The following is a 23,801-nucleotide window of genomic DNA, read 5'->3' as shown; positions in this document are numbered from 1 at the left end:
GACGCTTCTCTGCACCTTCGACGCTTTGAACTTTCGAATGCCTAGAAAAATGCATCAATGCGTTGTGTGGCGCTGGCGAGTTGGCAGGTTGGCGGGTTGGCAAAAAAACAATACTAAAATTCTAAAATTGTGTAAATGTGTGTAAATGGACTCCGTGCGAAATATGTCGCGTCGCGTACTATTTCATGCCATTTCCCTGTATTTCCTCCTACAACTGGAGGCATAAACACAGTGCATGTTTTTATGCATGATTATATAAGGCTGGTATAATATTAAAAACTCGTACTCCTATGTAGTACCGAGGCTGTGTGAAAAGCTAGTTCAATGGGATAAATGGATAAGGGCCAATCAGAGAGTAACCTACCATTTAACCTCGGTGTTTCCCGAATGTCTCCCAAACGTTTTTTTTGCACTAACAAAGCTAGGTACCCACAACGTCACTGTTCCCCAGATCATTTTGTCTGAGCTTAACAGGCTTAAACCCATTTCGGTCCATTTTTGTCCATTTTAAGTCAATTTAGTCGAGCTTCCGCCATTTCTAAGCCTCATTAAACGTTACACACATCGGCCAACGAACCTCAAACAATCAAACGATCAAGTTTACTGAGGAGCTATGCTAACGATTGACGATACTACCGAAGCCACCGAAACCACCGAAACTACCGAAACGAAGCTTCACCGTCGGACCATGCGGCAGCTCAGATGAGCTCAACAAATTTCGCCCAAGCCCAGCAGCGGTTGGCTGCGCGTCGATTGGCACGTGAACGCGATGCTCAAGCTCAACTTGCTGCAACTCGTCAAGCATCGCGAGCTTGGTCAGAGGTAACGCGTTTGCCATATCCATTGAATCGACTCGGGGCTACCTCTCTGTCGGCATGGGAAGTAATATCCTCACGCGAAGGCACCAGGCCGGCCTTTCGAGTCGGTCAAGTCGATGCCGAGTTATTAGACGAAGACCTCGTAGGTCAATTAAGAGATCAGGTCGGCGAAGCATTTAAATACTTTGGGGGAAACATCAAGGATGACTGGTCTGCCGAGATACTACTCGCACTCCGTACCGTTCTTTTTAAACTTACGGTATGGGATCATGACGCGACTTATGGTGCTGCCCTGCAGAACCTCAAGTATACCGATGCAAGACGTGATGGACCCATCCTGACACCCCCCACGATATGGCAAAAGAGCCTCTATGGCCTTGTAACCGTGGGGGGTAAGTACGGTTGGACCAAATGGGAGAATTGGCTTCTAGATCGGGATAATGGATACGATCAACCCTCACCAACGGTCCAACGCCTTTCCAAGATCACATCAAAGATTACTACCCTGCATTCTATAGCAGCCTTCGCCTCATTTCTTGCATTCCTATTACATGGGAGGTACCGGACTATACTGGATAGAGTGCTGAGAATGCGCCTCGCTCCCCCCACAAGTCAGGTGACTCGCGAGGTGTCCTTCGAGTACCTCAACCGGCAACTAGTGTGGCACGCCTTTACCGAATTCTTACTCTTTGTGTTACCTTTGGTAGGTATTAACCGGTGGCGTAGATGGCTCAGTCGCACATGGAAGAAGACAAAAGAGATCATCAACGTCGGCACGGACGGCGGTGATAGCGGCAAGCAAGGCGATTATGCATTCCTACCGGAACGTACTTGTGCCATTTGTTACCAGGACCAGAATTCAGCTGTGTCGGAAAATGAAGTCCTTGCCGCCGCAGCCTCGAGCGGAGTGGTAGGATCGGCACAGACGGACATCACGAATCCATACGAAACCATCCCGTGCGGCTGCATATATTGTTTCGTATGTCTTGCGACTAGATTGGAGCGCGAGGAAGGGGAGGGATGGACCTGTCTTCGGTGTGGCGAATTAGTGAAGGAGTGTAAACCATGGAATGGTGACGTCTTGGAACAACAAATCAAATCATCGGCACCAACTACGAAGCACGTTGGGTTTATTGACGATCAGAAACCCTCCGTTGATCTCCTGCAGGAGAAGGACGATACCCTTCGTCGGTCTGGGAATGTAACTCCAGACGAGGCACCTATAGCTGAGCCTCTAGATGAACCTGAAGACAGCGACTCGGAGGGTTACGAGGAAGAAGAAGCCGAAATTAACGGCGACTTTGATGACTGATTATCATTTCGTCATCTACACCTAGCATCGCAAGATGGATACAACTCTGCCAAAATAGACAAGGACAAGCAAGACTCGGGATGTCCAGATTCTAGCTACACTAACTAGAGAGTCCCCTATACTCATACCATTAACGCTGTACTGCAGCTCTCGAGCCACAACGCAACGTCGCGCATTATGATCAACCTTCTCCTATCAGAAAAGGGCAACCTGCTGGCGTCTAGAACCAATTTCGCCGACCGCCTTGTTAGCCCACACCTCTCTATCTCACCTAGCTGAAGGTTTACCTGGACGTGTCCTTATGCGTTCAATCTCCCAGAGCCAGTTAAATAGAAGAACGGATCCGTACCTCCTTTATTCCGACACGTGTGTGGCTACTTGTCGTCGCGTCTTACTTTGCAAGTCGGTGGTGAGATAGCCTATTGCCTGGCCCCGGTTTCAGGGGTTGCGGTTGGGAGGACCAGTAAGGCTGCAGGATAAGCCGGGAGGTATAACTCGAAGAAATATGCAGTTCAGCTCATCAACACCTCTCTCGCCTGGCATAAGTTGCATCCATTACTACCTAATGCTCGAAGGCTCCATATCTTTAGCGGTCGTCTCGGCTCTCGCTATAGCCCTACGCCTCCTATCCCTCAGGGCCGACAATCGATGTTATTTTTATCATCTTTTAAATAAAACTCTCACTTCGTCCTGAATAGGTCTCCTACAGGATGCTTACATACGCAGCATCTGGTCGCAATGCGTTACCTTGTCTAATCGAGCTAACTGGAATAATATCAAAGTGGGAATGGGTCACGGTCATAGTTATGTAATAGTTCTAGTAACCAATCGTTGTTCAAATGCTCTACTGTCCCATCGTCAGTCTGTGCCTACCTAGGTGTCATAAAAACATTTGCTTCCTGTAAATCATTACATAGTCGATAATTGACAATCTTTCGCGTACATACAGGCATTAAGGTCCTTAATTGTAACGTACGATGGTGCTTTGGGTACATATTTCGCTTAGCCTTATACTGCAACTTTGAGACGCCCGCTCCGGGGCGGAAATTCCATTCCGCACGCTCGCCTTCGAGAGCCCGCGTACGTCAGCGCCGTGATTCCTCCGATATTTCTAAGGCCATCATTCTAATTGTGACCATCATTCTAATTGTGAAGTTGGAAAATCAAGCATACTACACACTAGGTACTAGGGAGGTAATAAGGCGATGTAAGTAAGCCACAGGACAATGCTTGCTTACCCGCCGGCCTCTTTCTAGAAAATAATTAGACAATCGCTTCCAGCTAGGACCTATTTAATCTGAGTATGGTTCGATGCATATATCTTCAATTATAGGCAAATATGACCCCCTTTTTGATACATACTAGTCTCCTACTCGCTAAGCGCGATAGTCTCATTGACAATTCCGCATGTTTTATTTGTGTGACCAACTAACTATGTGAGCTAGGTATAGGACGGGGAATATAACAGGTAGTGATCATAGGCTGTGTTCCTTAGCGATAATATCAAAATACGCGAACATCACCATAGCCACATACATATATAGAACCACATGTAAATATAGTGTCCTCCACATCGGAAAATGTTCAATCACGGGGGAGTTACTAGTATTTCCGTTCATAGTTAGCGGAGATAAACTAAGTTCCATGAAGACAAAAAGAGAGGACGAAGTTCGATTTGCTCGCTCGTTTAATGTTGCATTGCATCTACCAACAACCTTGAATCGCTTAACGTTTGGAGATCATAACTTGAGTTCTTACTGCCCATCTAACTATAGATCGTCCATACACGTGTACCGTAGACATGGCGATCTTGCTATCCCAGCCATCGGGACCCGTCAGTTCCATCAGACCGGATTAGATAAGAATATATTTACTAGGTACCTAGTGAACACTGAGTAATTAGTATCGATATATTGAAACGAAGCGCCGGGACTAAGGATAAAGAGGCATCTTTTTGCGATTGACTTCCAAGATTTCAAATAAATTACAACAATAGCTTAAAAAGTCCTCAGATCATCTCACCTATAACCAAGCCACGTGCTAAGAAATAGAAAGATAGGTCCTATTGATAGGTACGAAAACGAACCAACAGGAAATAAAAAATGACAGGAAAAAATAAAAGAAAAAATAAGATTGGATGAGCGGGCAATGCAATTCTCATTTCTCCGACTCCCAAAATCGGAAAGGAGACCGCTGCGCTGAAGATAAAAAAACAGAAGCGGCAGCGGCCCCACAGTAGCTTAAGCACAGAGCTCTTTCAGTTCGAGCCAGCGACCCACATGCGTCTAGCGATTACCTATTATCGCTGCATGTACACAGGTACCCTACGTAGCGTCATCGTCACGCGCTCCCCTTCTTGCAGCGACAATCCACTGCACGGCACCGCTGAGCGCCCTCCTCCGCTTTGCGCGTTCCGAACCTACCATTGACCTACCTTGCGCTTGAAACCTACATACATGCTTCGAACGAACCTCCCTACACGTGCACACCGTCCTGTAAGAAAGGGTACATCGCATCGCCGTCAGGTAGGGAGGCCGGTAGGGTAACCCAACCAACAGCGCAGCGCAGCAGCCGGACGCATAACCCAGCGGCCTGCAGCGAACCGTGATCACGAGCACGGGAAGACGACACTTATCTTTCCGCCCTCTCCTCGCTTCGCTTGCTCTTTTACACACATATATACGTACATACGTACCTTGCCATTCTTTAGCGGCGTCTGATCCGTTAGCCACTAGTTCGGAAACCCGTCTCGCCTCACCTCAGATCCCTCCTGCGCGGGACCTTATCACCAACGAACCCAGAAAAAAAAAACACAAATCGAACAAAAGAACAAAAGAACATCCAATCTGACCAACACCACCTCTCCCTCTCTCCCTCCCCCGCCTCGGCCTATTACCACCGACCAACACCTCGCGACAACATCCCCCGACAAGAACCCCAGCTCGTCATGTGCGCCGCCTCGTCACCTCTCCAAAACCGCCGCCCCCATTCCCGTTTCCGCCACGAGTAGGTCAGCTCCAAGCCTATCTAGGGGTAGCCCCCAACGTCGAATAACAAGGGCAAGTAAGAGGAGGAAATAATAGCAGTAGCTAGCGTCTCGCCACCCGTCCTAGGTCTAGTTCTACAACAGGGGTAGAAGGACCATACACCCATCCCTCAACCCAGATCTCGGTAAAAAAACAAAACAACCCGAGCGAAATCTACGCCCCCCGACAACCCACCCGATGCCGGACTTCTTCCCCTTCATCCCGGGAACCGAGACCGGGCGGCTAGCCCGGCAACACGCCAGCGAAGCCTCGCCGCTTCTCGGCCGATTCCGCGCCGTCCCCACCGCGTCACGGACCGCCGCCGCATCAGCTGTGCCGCAGCTCGGACTCCTGTCCACGAACGGCGGGCGGGGGAGCGTGCATGTCGGATACGGAGCGTTGTTAGTTGCGGGGATGGATTCGGATGATGACGAGGATGACGGGGATGATGATGATATGGATAATGGTAATGGGAATGGGGATAGGAATGGGAATGGGAGGGGGTTAGGATACGCGGCGAGGAGAGCGGTGCGGACGTGGCGACGGTTCGCGAGGGTGTCGCGGCGGAGTGTACGGGATTTATGGGTTGCGCCGAAGCAGACGGCTGTTAAACGTGTGGTGGAGAGTTGGTGGAGGCGTTGGGGGGTTTTGGTTTTCCTTCCTGCTACTTTGGTGAGTCGCAATTTGCATTATTTCTCGAGTATTCTTCTACTGCTCCTATGGTCGATACACATTCTAAGGGGGCACGGCATAGCTCGAGGATTACAGTAGGATTATGAAGGCTAACGAGTGTGCTATGTTCGGTCTATCTAGGCAGTAGCATGGTGCGCGCTCCCATTCCCGCAATACGCCTTCCCGCCGAACTCGCACGAGTCTAAACCCGTGCCGGACACTCCTTCCTCTAAGCACAGGGCACCCGGTCACGGCGAGGCGCGCGTGCAAGTTAATTTTTGGTTCTTCCTATTGGTGTACTACGGTTTCTACAACCTAACAGCTCTGATCTGGATCACCAAGGTGTTCAACCTCTATTCCCTCAACTGGTGGCCGTCAACTCTCGGGTTTCCCCTGACCGTCTCGCTCATAGCGATTATCTCTCTCGCGGCCCCAATTCCCATATATCTGGTCCCAGAGGCACGCTACTTGACGGTTCATAACACGGCATGGATCAGCTGGACATTCGTCATCATGGCCATGCCCGTGGCTATTGCCTTCTGCATCTTGATGACGCACGAGCGCCATTTGGGTCTTAGGAACTCGCTCAGCGAAACCCAGCGTATATTCACAAGCTCGTGGTGGACTGGCAAGTCGGACACGCTTTCAGCTACTCGAGATTTTAATCGACGTCGAGGGAGATTGAGTCGGGCTAGGACCTCATTCGATCCAGACGCCGCATTGCAGATCGCAGACCAGTCACGACCAACCATTCCGGCATTCATGCAACGACGCAGTTGGCTGCCCGCCAGCTTCGTACGCTTCGTGTGGTTTTGCCTTGCGCTTTTCATTAGTCTGCTCGCCTACCTGATAGGAGAGGCGTACGCCGAGATCTATCTACGGACGCTGCCGCACAACAGTTTCGAAACGATCGTCTATGTCTACAGCTGGGTTGTGACGGTCCATCTATTGGACGCGCTTACGGGTTGGATTCTCGGTGCTACTGAAGGGGAGCGAGTAGGAAGCTATCCCCTGAGTTGGATCTTCAAGCTGTAAGTTTTCGTGGGGGTTCGCCGGCTTACCCCGAATCTACTGACAAAATGAGCAGTTACTTCATGCTGACGTACCAAACGTATGTTCGCGCGCTATATGCGCGCCTTCGTTCACCCACCCAATTCATCTGGCTTCAAGCTCTCTCGTCCGGCTTCCTCATCATCCTTACTCCGGTAACTATGACGCAAACTTATCATCGCATACTATCGATGATAGGGCTGACTACCCAGTCGTATGCCTCGTACCAGAAGATCTGCACCAGAAATGTCTTCATCCGCTTCTTAGCCGAAAACGTAAGCATGCTCACATTTCTTGGGAGCATCCTGGTACTGCACTTTGGGGCGAACAAGGACGTATATCCGTATTTCGCCTTCGACGACCCTGATGAGCTGTATGACTTCGAACTAACATTCTATGCGTCCATGATTACTTGGGCTTGTGAATTGGTCGCGGGAATCGTTCTCAGAGGTTTAATTCGGTGGATCTTTGGCGTGAATGCCAGTGTCGAGGGAAAGATGGACCTAGCTGTATGGCCGGAGTTGCTACCGACGAGCGTGGCCGTCATGTTGCATGTATTGCAGAGCATGCTGTTCTCAATCATCCGATTGCACTTTCGGTGACGGGATGGTAGAGGAACCTTTGTTGAACTGATGTGGAGAGTCTGGATTGGTGGCCCCAGAGACTTTTGCAGCTCGGTTAAGCGTGGCCAGCGAATGCTGCGCGCGCGCTTCGATGTCTAGGACGAACGGATAGGATCTTATCAATGACAGAATCTGGGGAATTAGTGGTGCTCGGTCGACTGGCTTCTGGTTGTCGGGCAGCGGCCTGTATCCCGGGCCGTAGGCGTCTTGTTTGCTTTCAGATGTTGCTCTTCGTTCAGTTACTATGCAAAGATGCCCAAGGCGGAGTAGATGATACCCTTTTTAGAACAAATACCGTAGAATAGATATCCCCTAACTGCTAATCAAATTCTGCTATAAACTCACCGTGACTTGCGCGGAGATGGTGTGTAGTGGTGACGTGGATCGAAATGAAGATGCATGTGTTCTGATTGTTTTGCATTGCTAGAAGAGAGAAGAGCTAAAGCGAAATGGACACGTCCACAGGGTAGGAAGAGAAGCTTGCTAAAGGGTTGTCCAAGTCTAGTTTCGATTGCAGTGCCTTTATCTCTGCATCGCGGTGGGGTCACTTATTGGTGGAGAGGTATTATGATGCACGAAATACTGCATACCCGGTGTACCAGTTCTGGAGGCCGAAAAAGTCGAGAGAGCAGTGTGGAGTACGTAGAGCCGGCCGGACAACCGCGCAGGAGCTTGGCGACGTATCGCCCACATACTACCATCTATTCTAGTATATTGGGGGGACCGGCAAATACGAAGAGGTGTGTGTAGCTTTGTATGTGATATCTGCTTCATGGCCACATCCGAGGATGCTTCCGGTCGCCTAAACCTATCCGGTATATGCCCTAAGATTCGGGACGGCCATGTACGCACGGCAGCAGAAGCAGGTAGAAATGAGGCCATACTAGCGTGTGTCTGAATCGGCCGATTGCATGACGCTGTGCACCCCCTCCGATATAGCGGGTGGCGCCTATCAACAATCGAGGTCTAGCACCTGGCAGTAACAAGATCGATTTCCCGGGACGGGGTGTCTCAACCCGGGAGACGAGACCGTTGCAGCAAGAGGGTAGAGCGAGCATTTACCGAATGGGTACAACCATCTCGACTCTGCTTTCTGGTGAAAGCCTAGAACACCCCAAGGCTGATGAGTGGGCATGGTGTGTGTTCTGGATGATCGACAGATTTGCAGATCCACTAACGGCGACGTCGCCTTTTGGCAAGGCTGTGGTCGTGGCCGTCAACGCTTACTATCAACCTGCTACGGCAACTTGAAAAATGCTCAAAAAGCCTTCGCCATCTTCCCGTCTTCCGGTCCAGTCAGAAGAGGTCGATGGATCAACCAGGGAAATCTACTCAACTAAACCCGTAGACTGGCGGTGAGCATACGCGATGACTAACTGTTGCTGCTTGTGGTCCAGTTCCCCGGCATAGCTGTCTACAAATAGGATAATAAGAAAAACGCGGTCAAGATACCTCAACATGCGGGGGACTGGGGGATGTACTGAAACGCTGGACAGAGTATTCCATGCATACAGGACGTTGAGGTGAAACCAATGCAGGTCGCATAACCTCGCATGTGGCTATAAGTGTTGAATGACCCACGCGGATACTGAAGGCCCAACTAGAACTTCAGAAAGTGGGTTGTAGTATCACGGAATGATACAACGGTCTTGTTGTCTTTAACATGCCGGGATTCCGTAAAGGGTTAGGCGATAGCGTCTAGATGGGCGAAGGCAGCCGTCCTGACTACCTACATAAAGTTGAGTCATATACCTATAGCTTGCGGCTTGTAAGAATCTCATAGACTATCATAGACTATGAGAGTACGGCTTGCCATTTTGTCTCGGAAAATCGCCGGTGGGTAGGACAGTCAGCCAGCCATGTTGGGAATAAAAGAATGGTGTGGTGGCTGACAAAAGGAATTAAGGGACTCATCGTTATCAGTGTCCCTTGCTCAGGAACACGAGCCGATGCTTATTAGTCCGTAACTCTATGGCGGCCAAATCCAGGAGTGAGTACGGCCGGCTTACGCGAAGAAGAATAGATAAACCTGGAAGCTCGATTTAGCGCAAGCATCGCTAAATATGAGTTTCGAACGCGATTCGGCGAAACCGGCGAATTAATATGTGCGAGGCTGTGTCGACCCAATTCTTGACGCGTTTCGAGCAATACATCATGGATAGGACCTGGCTAGGAGACTTTAAGAGTTACAATTTCTAGACGCTGGGCGTCCAATCATCCGGGTATCCTTCCCCGGCTAGAACAACTTCAACAGACCTATGCTGGAGCTTCGACGGAAACTATCACAACTCCAAGTTCAAACATGTGAGTTATAAGTGGTGTGGTTACAGCATCAAATGTTGGTCACAACATTGGATCCCCTGTTTCGGTTGCTGAGAGCATGCAAGAGATGGGTTGCAGGAGCCGGAGTGCGTTGTACCACCTCGATCGAAACGGGGACCAACGGATAGGTCTGATTCGACTAAAAGAGAAGCGGATGGCGATTGAGGCGCAACGCGGCCTTTAAGCCCCAGCCGATCAACGGGATACGAGCCTAGGCGGTGGATGTGAAAGTGCAATACTGCGTAGTATGTGCCTAGCATCTAGGCATGTAGGTACATACGTATGTATGTATGCATGTATGTACGTATGTACGTAGTGGTAGGTGAACAAAGTAGTATTTGGCTCTAGTGATGCTCAAAGGCTGAAAGGGACGATTGAGATCCTAGCAACTTAGATGGGATCCTTCGAAACATTCTCTAACTGGATCCCGGACCGTTATAGATGCAGTTGACGAAACGAATTCGGGGAGCATCGATAGCACCTTGTTAGTCAATGATCAACTCGATCACCTCATCAATTGCTCCACACAGACGCCGATGTGGCGATTGGGGGCTTTTTTCATAGAAACATTTCATGTATGTATTCCGGGGACGTAGCCAAGAACCCAAGACCGTGTCAAAGACGGAACTGGGCCAGGATTGTACGAGCCACCATAGCGTTGCAAGTGGGTTGCGAATACATACCTTAGGTGCTATTGATGTACATAGGTGGATTGTGGAAGAAACCGGGTGTACGGGGAAGTATGCGATGAGTCAGGGCTCAAGGAGATTTCTTAGGCTGCCTAGGTGGAAAATGTTTGAAGGGTAAAAGGAGGCTTCGTTGTTTAAAAAAAAGATGTAGAAAGTCTTTTAGGGAAACGAAGTGTGGGGTCTGACCAAAGAAACTTTAGGTAGAAGTCGAATCGCGATTTCCAAAAAATCTGATGAATAGTCGTAGCGGGGCAGTAGTTTCTTAACTTGTTAATCCCTGACCTTATTCCTTGTTTAAGTATATTAGGAGAGCATACTATATCTGATGAGTCTTAGACATGTACTTATAGACTACCTTACATGCGTCCAATGTCCAATGGATTGCTGTATGTGATATTTCCAGGGTACTGTAAAAATTCGTAACCTGGATATACTACCTCAGGAGAGACATGTGTCTATAAGTGTCTATATGTGCAAGTACTTAGAGTTACATATGTGTAAGTTATAAGTTCTCATTAATAATAATTAAAGAAAGGAATTTTCATGGCTTGTCTGTTGTGATATCTGATATCTGCTCAAATCTCTTAAGCAAGATAATGTGCCATTCGGGCCTCCATTTAGGCCACCCCCATATCAAGACCCAGGCTATTTATGTTTATGTATACAAGTAGGTAGTATACATGTAGTTTCACAACTGTAATGATTCCTACGGTAAACCTATTCAATGACCGAAATAATTCTTTAGGAAGGTGGCAAATTTTTATTTTTTTTATATGCCGTTCGATCGACATTACTATGTAAGTTCTTGTCAGTCTTGTGTTTCCCGTTTCGAGCCAGTATCCCGTACAACCCGCAACACATTTCCCCTGATCATCCTATCCTTTTACAGGGTTTCTATGTTCTAATGCTTCTAGAAGGAATCTACTACGGGTTTCAATATAGTATCGCAGAAACTCTGTAACAAGCCGTCTATTGTCTAAGGTACACGATGTCACTGGGCGTTCCTTGATTTCTTCTCTGTTTCTTTTCTGTTTCTTGACCTCAGACTGCCTTACACCGCATGTACATGCATGGCTGCTCACGCTTTTGCGGACACCTCTGGGAGTACATGATATACATACATAGTACTAGGCGAGGCTTAATGAGCTCTTACCGACTCTCCGCCGGGCGATTCTTTGTACAAGATTATGTAAACGCAGGTGCTAATAAAAGCGCGGCGTTAGCCGGGAACATCGAACCAAGCCATCACTGGCAGACTGGCAGACTTGCAGCGAAGAGGACAATCCTTGATAAGGCGGCCAGCTCTGCATACGTTCTAGTTCTTCGTTCGGTATGGTCATAATGGTGGCATCAGGAGGTAGTGGGGTCTTTGCATGGTGAGAAAGAGAGCACCGAGAAAATACAGAAAACCCCTGCACCACCACCACGAGAGGGGCAGAGGGGTTCATCATTCGTTCTCGATATTACCTTATAATATGTGTGTACCTGATTGCGTATTTAATTGTGTGTATGCGTCATGTACCTTCTTAATTAAATCTGGCGAAGCAATTTTTCTTTTTCTTTTTTCACTACACCGATATATGCTCAAGTCAATCTTGTTGCAGATTTGATTGATGGCAATTATATACCTGGGTACCTTGTAAGCAGTAGGAGTTTTTTTAGCACGTTCCTTTCCTTTCTCTGTTCCCCCTTCCCAGTTATCCCGTACCTTTACCTATCTTGGTAAGTGGGCTATCATTTAAGCTTGCTTTAGACCTGCCTTAGGGTCCCCAGCTAGTTGGTTGGTGGGTTTCCGCATGTATCGTACAGTTCTTAGGTACATATGAAGATGGTATTATTACTTGTGGAAAATAAGTAGATTAAACTGTTTCGGTACAACGCGCTTGGTTTCTCTAAGATAATCTACCCCTCCATGGAGAGAAAAAAAATTCGAGAGGGAAAGAGTTAAGAAGAGGAAAAAAATTAATTGAGCTCAACTCCATCCCGCTCTCTATTGGACACTCCACTTCGTCTTAGCAACCTCATTGTCTTCCTAGCGACCGTCTCACTTTTTTTCTTCTCATCTATCCCTTTTCCCTCCCTATTATTCCTCTCCTAGGTACCCAATATCACATCGTATTGTATTGTATTGTACTGTACTGTACACATACATACATAGAAACATAGAAACATCTCACAGACCTCCTAACTAGGGCTGCGGTTTATTATTGTTGTTATTATTATCTACCACCCGGGTTGGCGGCAAGCAGGCTACCTACACCTCCTCCTACCTACTATCCCATCCCGCCCCCCTGCGCATATTCCGCGGTCACCTCTAAGGCGGCCTTGTCTCTCTGCCTGTCTGACTTGGCTGGGCTTGTGCCTTGTCTCTGCCTATCCCATTCGTCTTTCTACCTCCCCTCCTGGTCCTTCACTGTGCCACACCCCCAAAATTTTTCTCTCGCATTATCTCTTCCGTCGGTACACATATCGTCCAAGCCCGCCCTCACTCCTCATCATCTCTTCTTCTCTCCTTTCCTTTTCTCTTCCTCAGCATGAGCGGTCTATCCACCACCGACACCCCCGCTGATTCCGTGGCAACAAACCCAAGTCAGCCAAGCATCACTTCATCTTCCATAACCGATGCCTCGCGACGAGAGCCCGCCTCCTCCGCCGCCGGTACCGCCGAACTCGCCGGTCAATCGGTAATTGCCTTGACTGGGCACGAGCAGGAGAAACTCGAGACTGCTAAGAAACTGGTCATCGACGCGCTTAGATTCGTACCTGACTTCCCTATCCCCGGTATAAACTTCATCGACATCCTACCGATCTTCCAAAACCCAGTCGCCTTTGAGTCGCTTCTTGAGGTGCTCGTCCTCTTGATCCGAGAGCGATTCGGCAACCAGATTCCAGATGTCATAGTGGGTCTAGAAGCCCGCGGTTTCCTCTTTGGGCCTACACTTGCATTGAGGCTCAGCCGTCCATTTGTTCCAGTCCGAAAGAAGGGCAAGATGCCAGGCGCATGCAGGACTGTTGAATACAAGAAAGAATATGGCAAAGACGAGTTCCAGGTGCAATTAGATGCCATCAAGCCTGGTCAAACATGCTTGATAGTGGACGATATCATTGCTACTGGTGAGTGGAAGCCTTGTCCGCGTTACCTATCACATGCTTTTTTCTGTCGCTTGAAATATGAGATCACTCGGTTATTTTCCTTCCATATGCCTTTATTTGCTTGTTTCCCATTGAAGTATCAATGAACGTGGAAGCAATTTGCCTACTCCTAATCCCTCAATACCATCCGGTGTTTAGTACGAGCATGGTCGGACATAGCGGCAGTGCTGAAAAAGTACTATCACCCGAGGCTTACATACAATTGAACCTGGATAAGCCATCTGTTCGATTTACGGCTTAAAGTTGACTCAAGTTGTGTCAACGAATCTCACATGTAAGTGAGAGAGGATTCGAATAGATAAGACCTAGTGCCGCATTCAACACTAGGCGAATATCATTTATAGCCCATTTCTAGCGTAACCTGCCTGTTTATCTGCTAGCTCCTCTTTCAGCCTGCCCTCTCGACTGACTCGATGACTCAGGAGGAACTGCTGCCGCTGCTGGCCAACTTGTGGAGCTCTCCGGTGCTAAGGTCATGGGTTACCTCTTCATGATTGAGATCACAAATCTCAAGGGCAAGGCGCTGCTAGGTGACAAACCATTTGTCACCCTCGTCGAACACGATGAAGAAGAATAGACTCGGCGCGACATTTGCCATAACATTTCTGGTTTCCACGTCAAGGTTTCAACCCCAGATACACGAAAGAGGACAAAAAATAATTCACAAATTCTACTATTCTACCATTCTAAATCTAATGATAGATGCCTCTCGGAATTTATTGGATAGTCGGGCGGAATTAGAAGGCGCTGTCCGGTTGCTACGTACTTCAGTGCAACCATAATCACGGGTGGGGAAAGCTGGTTGAGGTTGCATGGCTATGGCGTTAATGGAACACGAACACCACCAGTGATACAGAATCTCTGTTTTTTTAACATGATTTGCTCATAGAGAGTCATAATTCCGTAATCCATCCTAATCTCAATAGTCTGTTTGATTTAGTTGCTGCGAATACGTATTGGTTAACGTATCACATATATCCCACGAACAGCTCGAAGCCGACAGATCGTTAAAGTACTTTCCCGGGTACCTAGGACCAAGTCCTAGGTGCTTATCACAGAAGTGCTCGCCATAATCATGTCATTATGAAATAATATCGTTGTTACATTAAAAGCACTGGCCTCGTTTCTCGTTTTCTATTGTTGCAATAGGAATCAAGCTTGGTAGTAGTCAACAGAATTTCTAACGCATTACTGTCGTTGAAATTACTTCTTACGAGCTACTATTTTTAGTCCACATCTCGGGTTCAGGACTACAGGTTTCTTGGTAACAAAATCTAATAACTACCAAACTTTATCTGGCTTATAAGTTACCTAAATATGAATGAGGTTTGATTCTCATGCTAATCCATGTGCGTTTGTCACTTAGATTTTCCTATGTGGGAGTGGCTAGAAGAGCATTACTAAACCATACGTTCGATAACGCTAATTCTACTCATGGATAGGTAATTCATGTTTTACTGCTAGATGTGTATGAGAATGATGGGTAGATGCTTTATGTATGATAATGATAGTTGTTTCCCTCGATACGAGGGTGAGTGAGGATTCCGCCGGCTTGATCATTATCAGATATATATCTAGACGGCAGCACGGGTACCTATTTAAGTCTCTTCTTCGTGCTGTTGTCTTAGATAAACTGATACAGGTCTCAGCTATGAAATTCTCAGGGTCTTAGACCCGCTTACTTTACTCTAAGACCTCTGAGAAAAACGTGGGGGCAGTAAAGAATTAATCTCCTTTGATACCTCGGCGCTAGAAACACTGACTTACATGTTGGGACGAACCATGGTCCGTGGTCCATGGGCTAGATGTTGTATTACCGTCATCTGGAAACCAAGTAAAATATTTGAAGGTAAAGACAACCTTGTAAGGCTCTCGGATTATGACGGGCTTTTACTTACCCGCGGCTTTACATTGATTCTTTGGGGAAAGAAAAAAAGAACCTTCTAGTTTGTTATCCCTCTCATATCTCTGTGACGGACGTTTTCTATCACCCAATTGCGCGCTCCTCTAGCGTCCTTAGCCGAGTCTAACAGGAACGCACATCACGGCAGATTTAGGATTACATATATTTCGTATCCTTCATAATACGCGGGGTGGGAGAACGCTGTCAAAGAATGCTTGATGAACTATTATGGAGGATTCCGAAGTATGGCTAGAGATATTCTTCATGAACTCACATGATTAGGTACCTACCTATGTAGGATTTCATCATCACATATGTTTTGCCTGCGAGTTCATAGCGGTGACCTCGGCTATCACGCTTGCAGAAAATGGTCGGGTATCTGAATCAATATGAAAGCCCGTCGATCTCGGTCTACCCCATACCAAAATAGTATTATTTATGCGAGCGAATTTCTCCGGAGACTACTAGGATAATGCACCTAAAAGACAGTCTTAGATGCCCGACTTTGATAAGACTAGTTCAGAACGTATATCCCGAAGAAGTGGCATAGGCGAGAATAGAAATATGTTTCGAGATCGTCCCAACTTCGCCGTTCGCTTATGCAAGAGCTGCCGTATCTACCCCGGATTAACGTGCTGTTTAACGCCGTAGAAGAGCTTAGGCGCCCTACCAGGGGCGCGAAAAAATCAAGAAATTCAGGACGAGCCTATCCTTGCCTCAGCCCTAGCTTCAGCTCATCATCTCCAGCTGTCTATCATCATAATTGGGTTGCCGCCAACCAATCCATAATCATTGCTTAAAACAAAGATAACCTCGTATTCCTTCCCTTAGCCTTGGCATAATCACTGGCAATGGCGAACGCATAATTCGGCACCCTCAATTGTGCTTGGCTGAATGGTTCGTGATTCTGGGGCTAGGCTTCGGCAGCGGACCGAAATTACAAGGAGCTAAAAAGTGCAGGCTAGGGTGGATAGTGGCGAAGATGCTGCCTGAGCCAAGCAAATGACGGCTGGTTAGCCTACGCCGCCTCCCTACATGATCGTGACAATTTCCCCGTTGCCTGGTGGATTCGCTGGACTTTTCCTCTCGTTCTTATAACCGCACGAATCTCTACCCCAGATTCGAAAACACTATCGGTGAAAAGAATTGGTCTTCAACACGTGGTGGTGCTCAAGTCTCGACAACAATAAAGGAGTCGCAATTCGGTGGAACTTTCCGCACAAGATCCGCAACCATGTCTTCGATTACGACGGCGATTCCCACCGCCCCCATATCGGAGTGGTGCGTAGGGCCACTCCAATACTACGATGGCGACAAGTACCAATGCGCGAACGAGACGAAGGGAACCAAGGAAGCCGACTTCGAGACCTTCTGTTGCAATGGCGAGATCATCAACTCCGTCCACGACATATGGAAGCCCGCCTTTTGGAAGGGCAACAACCACTCGCTAAGCCTGTCCGACATGATCTGCTGCGGCCTCAGCGGGCCCCAAGCAGGAGGCGTCCTGCCCCTCCCTGAAGTGAACACCGAGTGCAACGGGGGCTCACCGACGCCTCTGGCGAGCCTAGCGAACACGAACACGGAGAACGCGCAGCTCTTCCGCGTCACGTATACGAGCGCGAGCTTTGGCTCCAATACGGTGGGCAACTTCATACCTACAAACACGCCGAACTGCTTCTGGGCATACACATCTGGTGCCCCGACAGTAGAGATCACGCTGCCGACGCCGGATATTACAACTCTAGCGCCTGAATCCACGAACGCGTTTGGGGAGCCTATCACGTCTACGAGACGTACTTCGAAGTCGAGTGCATCGGAGACCGCGAGCGCGAGTTCGGGATCGATCACAGCGGCACCAAGCACCACGGTACTATCCGGCACAGCGGCGGCGGAAAGCAGCAGCGCAGCGTCGTCCTCTCCCGCAGCGACAACATCCGGTGCCGGCTCGGCCTACTCCGGCGTCCAGAAGGGATACGTATTCGTTGGTTTAGGTCTCGCGACCCTGAGCTTCCTCTGGAGCTAACCTCACTTCGATTCTAAGCATAAGCAATAAAGGCGTTTAAGAGATTAAAGAAAATTGTACAAACGGGCTATGAAAATCATAATACATATATATAATAATAGCATATAGATACCACCAATATCGCAAAGATATATCCTACGCCGTTAGAAACTGGCTGCTTTACAATTCGAGAATCCTATGTTTAGATCACCCGACTTCGGGAATTCTTCTATCTGCGTTAGCTTTGTGAAAGGGGAGGAGCAATCGAATTCTATCCCTGTATATCGTAACTTATGTCTTGCAAAGACCTCAGCTGACCTACAGATAGGACTTGTCTCTTATAGCATCAACATATGCTAAGAATACCGTCTCTAAACCCACCAAGTCCCCGTTTCCCTCCACATCCCTAAATCCTACCTATCTACTGCTCGAGCTCCATGAAATACTTGACTCTCCCGATGTCCAGTAGGGGTAATCGTATCTTCTAATGTGTCTAGCCTACATCTCATGGAGCCCTCGAAACCACAATATCGCAACAGACGACCTATAACTCGACGAGGGCGAAGTTGGGGTATTCATATTGAGCACAAGGAATTAATCGCCGCTGTCAGCTCCGAAGCAAGCTTCGCTATCGTTGGTGACATCTATCTCCATTATCTCAACTCTGCCTACAGTATGGCTAGAACAATATGGGTTAGTTAGGATAGGTTCCAGGAACAAGCCTAGATTTACTATCCGATATCTACCTAGTGCCTAGGGATATGTCGAACATTTCGATGTTAGTAGCATCTGCTGCTCCTCCAATATCGCGGTTAATTCTCTAGGAAGGGCCGTCGACTGAATAGGTACCTAGTTATACCCTATAGAGTTTCTCATGCTGCCGAGTTTATGGGGGTATCGGATATGTCAACTATTAGACTCCCATACCATAGGCCTTGTAAATAGGATGATGACACTGTTACGGAAAGAATCTTAAATCTAACCGTCGATGATTACGATATGGTAACAAGGCTATAAGGTACATTTACCTACCTATTGGGTATCAAGACCTGTCAGGCGCAGATGTATCACTCCCAACAGGTCAAGCCTCTCATAGAACGAACCCCTATCCGACTCTCGCATACCGCACAAAAGGATTCGACTAGGATATCATGAATTTTAAAGCATAGGAAAAACGCCGAGCCCATAGGTAATAGGCACATACATACACTGAAACGAATCACTTTATAAGTAGATTACTCGCCGCCAGGGTACCGACATGATCCCGAAGACGGAGCATTAGTCTAGGCAACAAAATTGGCAAGGAAAATGCCAACAATGAAGACGCCATTATATCGATTTGTCGTTGACATAAGAATAGCTAGTGTAAACCTTGCTACTTAGGGGTAAACTCAACCGAGTTATCTTGAATATGCAGCTACAATGAGATATATCCGTGTACCTACCAGGTACATGGGTACTAGGTATGCCACGGGTGAATGATATGCGATAAGTAGGTAGGTGGTAGGAGAGACTATCGATTAGTAGGTACGATTTATGTATGGGCAAGATCTTGGATAATCTAACGTTCATATTGACTATGATAACGGGATCGTTGGGATTCCAATTGCTTACGCAATGTTCAACAGGTAGCACGCGGTCATGTTTACGTACAAAGGAAAAAGTTGGATGAAGTTGACTAGGACTGGATGAAAAAAGAAATATCACAGGGATTTTACCGATCTGAGGACTTCGGAACGAATTGAATAATATGATTTACTACGGTACCACCTGGGCAATATCAACTCAGCTAAGTACATACCACAATCACAAGTTCAAAATATTACGAAACACAGAGAAGGTAACAACACCAAACACATGAGTTTCTATTAGCTATTAAGAGAATGCTTCAGCCGGCAGGTGGCATACCCTACATGGTAAAACACTCTGCACGACATCTGTTCCATAGAGGGCTTCGCCCACTCATCATCGAGCAGCAACGCCACTCCATATTCCACTTCCTACTACTCCGTCACTGTAAAAGAAGAAACGTTTGCGTGCCGTCTCGCAGGTATTTTCTGATCCGCATCAACCAAATGACAGGGGGTATACTGGGTATCAGCTGAGTATTAGGAAAAGATGTGTCAAAACAAAAGCAGTTCTCCTCGCAAATTGAGACAAGACATGCAAAAAGCGTCAATTATAAAGATCATGGATGCCATCTCCTTCGGCTCATCAACGCGCCCACTCCCGCAACAAACGGAAAAAGCGAATGTCAATAGCCGACAACAGATGGGGGTATCAGTTCAGAACCAGTCTTGTAGGGTATCTTGAAATGCAGATCCGTTCCCGACCAAACCCAGTGTCGTGGATACTCTTTACGAAAACATTAATGTAGGACCCGTAGGCCGAACCGGCGCGCACTCTATGCGGCGGCAGTAACAGGGGCAGGGGTAGCAGCGGCAGGCGTCTCCGCGGGGGCGGCTTCCTCAGCGGGCTCCTCAGGGGTGGCCTCCTTAGTGGGCTCAGACGCCTCGGCGGTCTCAGCAGGCTTGTCCTCGGCGGGCTTCTCAGCCTTGCCCTTACCCTTCACGGTCTGGCGTAGCTTGGAGAAGAACGGAGGGGACTTGACCTTCTCACCCTCCTCGTCGGAAGCGGCAGACTTGTCCTTCTTGCCGAAGCCGAAAGGCAGAGAAGACTTGCGCTTCTCAGTCTTGACCTCCTTGGTCTCGCCGTTGGTAGCAGGGGCATCAGCACCCTCCGCAGCGGCGGCAGTAGGAGAAGCGACCTCAGTTGAGAGGGGCTCAGTGGTCTCGACAGCCGGGATCACAGGAGCGGTCTCAGCGACAGGGGCCTCAGCACCAGATGTCTCCTTAGCGGGAGTGGTGGGGGCAGACTCAGCAGAGGGCTCGGCCTTCTTCTTGCCGAAAGATAGACCACCGAAAAGGCTGCGTCATGTTAGTCATCATTGCACAGCATTAGTAAAGTGATTAGTAAATATGACGTACCTAGCACGCTTGGAAGGAGTAGGCTTGGTGGCGGGCTCCTCCTTCTTAGCCTCCTCAGCGGGTGCAGCAGCTTCAGCAGCAGGCGCCTCAGTCTCAGCAGCAGCCTCGGCGACGGGCTCGACAGCGGGTTCAGCAACTTCGGTCGTCTCGGCAGGCTTGTCCTCAGCAGGGGTCTCCTTCTTCGGCTCCTCCTTCTTGCTGAGAAGGTTACCGAAGATGGAGGCGCGCTTTCGGCTGGCAGATCGGCGCTTAGAGCCCTCCTTCTTCTCTTCCTTCTTCTCCTCCTTAGGCTCCTCAACCTTATCTTCCTCTTCCTTGGGCTCTTCCTTAGCTTCCTCCTTGGGGGCCTCACCCTCAGCAGCGGCAGCAGGCTTCTCCTCCTTGGGGGGAGGAGTAGGCTTGAAGCTCTCGATGGTCTGCTTGTAAGCCTCGGTCTCAGCAATGGTAGCGGCGACCTCCTTAGCCTCGGCGATCTTCAGCTTAAGCTGCTCGACCCAGTTGTCACGCTCAGCAGCAGTGGGGGCCTTGAAGGTGTGCTTGTGGCCCTTGGCAGTGAAGGAGAACTTGCTGGTACCCTCGGTACTAGGCTCAGAAGCCTCAGCCTATGTGCGCGTTAGTACTAGTTTCTTTGGTACTACAAGTTGAGAACCATACAAGTTGGATAGCGCCGGTAGGGGTGCTCTTATCGCTCTCCTTTCCGTAGAACAACAGACCCTTTCCGGTCTCGGTGGCCCAGGCGGCAACGTGTTGGGCGACCTCGGCGGTCTTCTCGTTCTTTAGGTAGGCGGCGAGCTTGTCCTTGGGGACGGCCTCGGTGCCGAACCAGAAGTGTAGCTTGGAGTAGATGAGGTTCCTGATCTTTGTTAGCCATAGCCCCTTTGTAACGAGGAGGTCACATTGTCAGGTAGTCTTACTTGGGGAAGTTGGCGGGAGCACCCTTGTGCTCAAGGGTACCAGCTTCGATGGGCTTCACTTCTTCCTTCTTGGCCTCTTCAGCGGGTGCGGCAGCTTCGGCCTCACCCTCAGTTGTCTCGGGCGCAGCTTCAGTGGCAGCAGCTTCGGCGGCGGGAGCCTCGACTGCGGGTGTCTCTTCAGGCTTCGTCTCGGCGACGGGCTCAACGACGGCGGGGGTGGTCTCGGCGACCTCGACGGGCTTCTGTTGATCGGCCATTTTGATAGTTGGGGTTTTTTGAAAATGAAAAATTGGGTATCAAGAAGATGGGTATCACTAAAAAAGGGAAATTAAACAATCGACTATCTACTCGAAAGGGTATTGGAGTAGTATTAAATGACACTTCGTTGTCTCGTGAGTGTTTTATAGTTGAACCTCTGATGGAAGTTGAAGAATAAGAAACACTTGTATTTAAAGTCGAGTACGACAGGAAGGGTGGGAGGGAAAAGTCGAATTGGAGGACAGCAGCTTCTGCCGGTCCTTATTTATTGTCTCGTGATTCAGGAAAGAGTGACATGGAAAGGGAGCACAGTCCCGCGAAATTGAAGTACAGTGACTCGTACTGTACTTGCTACTGTGGTGGTGGTCGGGAAGGCCAAGCACCAAAACAGGAGAACCAGGGATTGAGAGATGTACCAGGTACAGTGTATTCTTCACTGTAGTAATTGAGCAAGGATGTAAATGTGGGACTGGGCGGGTCGCGGGTGGTTGAGCGAAAACAGGTGACCCACATCAGTACATTTGAGCTATTGCACTAATTGACCTAATCCCCCCTAATCCCCTGTAAGAAGGGAAGAGAAAGCCCTAGAGGCACGAAAAAAAATAACCATCCAATATCGAGGTAAGAACGATGGATGTGAACATAGGGGATGACCCGCTGTCATCCACAGACCATGCTTAATTAAGTACGTATGTAGATGTACAGAATACAATATCGTTATCTCAAATTTCTTTTCGCTTTTTTTCAACTTTACAAGAAACGTCATCTGGATAGCTTCAAACCGATATTATTAACATTTTCCATAATTGTCGAAAATAGTCCAAAATCATCGAAACCTCTTACATTGTAACGTCGACCTTGTCGAGACTTCAAACGCGTCTCCATGTATTCGCAATGCAAAATCGTACAACAAACATCTCAGACTGACCGACACACAAGGGACCTGGAATACCTTGAATACCTGGAATACTACCAGGACTTAAGGAGATTTCCATACTACATAGTACGGTACATTTGCTCCTCTCTCGCATAATAACCTGGTCCTTACACCTAACTTGTTGCTGGGTCATCGCATCGTGCAAATCTTGCGGCTATGGTCTGTGCCTGCAACATTTTTTTTTTCTGTAAAATGAAGGCCCTGTCTAGCTCGCTCGACGAAATTACAACGTCGTTTAATATGCACCGGCGCACTAGTGGCCATGGGCTATCGACAGGGGGTTAAGGGGGACAAGACTGTTTCCCAGTCATCTCAATGGACAGTCGTTCTCACAACCGCGCACCAGTGCTGTTTAGGAGAAACACCAGTAGACCAGTACCGGAAAGTTTCCTATTGAAAGGAAAGCCTCGAGTTTCTTGAACACCTAATCATCAGAACCATCAGGGGTTGACCCAGCTTACTTGTCTGGCTATTGGCAATCCTCGCTTCGTTAGAGACTTTGCATTTGCAGACTTTGGAATACTGGAGATCGATCTTCATTTGTTCACAGATGACAAGTTATTTTACTTTATCGGTGTATGTACGCAATTACTACCAATACCAGCGTAGATACCCAGTGGTTCATCGTCAACCGTTGACTTGCCTCCTTTGCGGTGTCGCTGTTCACCGTTACACGCTTCCAAACACCTTCTATGTAGCCAACCCAGCCCAGTCTACCAGCCCAGCCAACCCCCCTTTTGCTTGCTTATTGAGCAGGCCGGGGGGAGCAAGTCAATCATGACCTGCCTACCTAAAATACACTTACATAAAATACCTTAATACAAAATCTACCTACCCATCCTACCATCTACATAGTATACATACAGTCTTAGAAAAAAGACACCGCTTGCCGAACCTGGCAATCTACAAGTTCGGTTCGGTTCTGGAATCGGACGACATTGCTGATGATAGGACGGCGGTGATCGCGCCGATACCACTCCAACACAAATATCCAATACATCCATCCAATGAAGCCGATATGCAAGATGCCCTAATTGCTGCAACACTCTCTGCATATTTGCCCTGCAACTCACGGTCATAGGGCCAGGGTGTGGATAGCTCTTCTTTTGGAGGGGAGGGTTGGCGCCATTACGCT

At 48.4% G+C, this 23,801-nt stretch overlaps 5 protein-coding genes across 5 annotated transcripts; 4 read left to right on the top strand and 1 right to left on the bottom strand.

Annotated features, from left to right (window-relative positions):
• The first annotated feature begins 612 nt into the window (after window positions 1–612).
• GGS22DRAFT_48231 (Pex12 amino terminal region-domain-containing protein) lies at window positions 613–2,383 on the top strand. Its single transcript, XM_047967198.1, has one exon. The coding sequence runs from the start codon at window positions 703–705 to the stop codon at window positions 2,128–2,130; it is 1,428 nt and encodes a 475-aa protein (XP_047815969.1). The 5' UTR covers window positions 613–702; the 3' UTR covers window positions 2,131–2,383.
• A 2,574-nt stretch (window positions 2,384–4,957) lies between these two features.
• On the top strand, window positions 4,958–7,690 carry GGS22DRAFT_48216 (uncharacterized protein). The gene is made up of 3 exons (XM_047967197.1): window positions 4,958–5,828; window positions 5,970–6,859; window positions 6,916–7,690. The coding sequence occupies exons 1-3, from the start codon at window positions 5,355–5,357 to the stop codon at window positions 7,478–7,480; spliced, it is 1,929 nt and encodes a 642-aa protein (XP_047815968.1). The 5' UTR covers window positions 4,958–5,354; the 3' UTR covers window positions 7,481–7,690.
• Window positions 7,691–12,390: 4,700 nt separating this feature from the next.
• Window positions 12,391–14,961, top strand: GGS22DRAFT_170289 (adenine phosphoribosyltransferase). The gene is made up of 2 exons (XM_047962424.1): window positions 12,391–13,626; window positions 14,088–14,961. Exons 1-2 carry the CDS (start codon window positions 13,047–13,049, stop codon window positions 14,240–14,242), a joined length of 735 nt encoding a protein of 244 aa, XP_047815967.1. The 5' UTR covers window positions 12,391–13,046; the 3' UTR covers window positions 14,243–14,961.
• Window positions 14,962–17,006: 2,045 nt separating this feature from the next.
• GGS22DRAFT_170286 (uncharacterized protein) lies at window positions 17,007–17,746 on the top strand. The gene has a single exon (XM_047962423.1). The coding sequence runs from the start codon at window positions 17,031–17,033 to the stop codon at window positions 17,589–17,591; it is 561 nt and encodes a 186-aa protein (XP_047815966.1). The 5' UTR covers window positions 17,007–17,030; the 3' UTR covers window positions 17,592–17,746.
• A 1,563-nt stretch (window positions 17,747–19,309) lies between these two features.
• GGS22DRAFT_170285 (Pleckstrin homology domain-containing protein) lies at window positions 19,310–21,985 on the bottom strand. Its single transcript, XM_047962422.1, has 4 exons — window positions 21,472–21,985; window positions 21,212–21,410; window positions 20,558–21,159; window positions 19,310–20,497 (listed from the first exon to the last, which is right to left on the bottom strand). The coding sequence occupies exons 1-4, from the start codon at window positions 21,726–21,728 to the stop codon at window positions 19,975–19,977; spliced, it is 1,581 nt and encodes a 526-aa protein (XP_047815965.1). The 5' UTR covers window positions 21,729–21,985; the 3' UTR covers window positions 19,310–19,974.
• Window positions 21,986–23,801: the final 1,816 nt, after the last annotated feature.

The sequence above is a fragment of the Annulohypoxylon maeteangense genome, assembly GCF_022496945.1.
Source record: "Annulohypoxylon maeteangense strain CBS 123835 unplaced genomic scaffold GGS22scaffold_16, whole genome shotgun sequence".
In the NCBI taxonomy this organism is placed as follows: domain Eukaryota; kingdom Fungi; phylum Ascomycota; class Sordariomycetes; order Xylariales; family Hypoxylaceae; genus Annulohypoxylon; species Annulohypoxylon maeteangense.
This window is presented reverse-complemented; position numbering and strand designations above follow the sequence as displayed.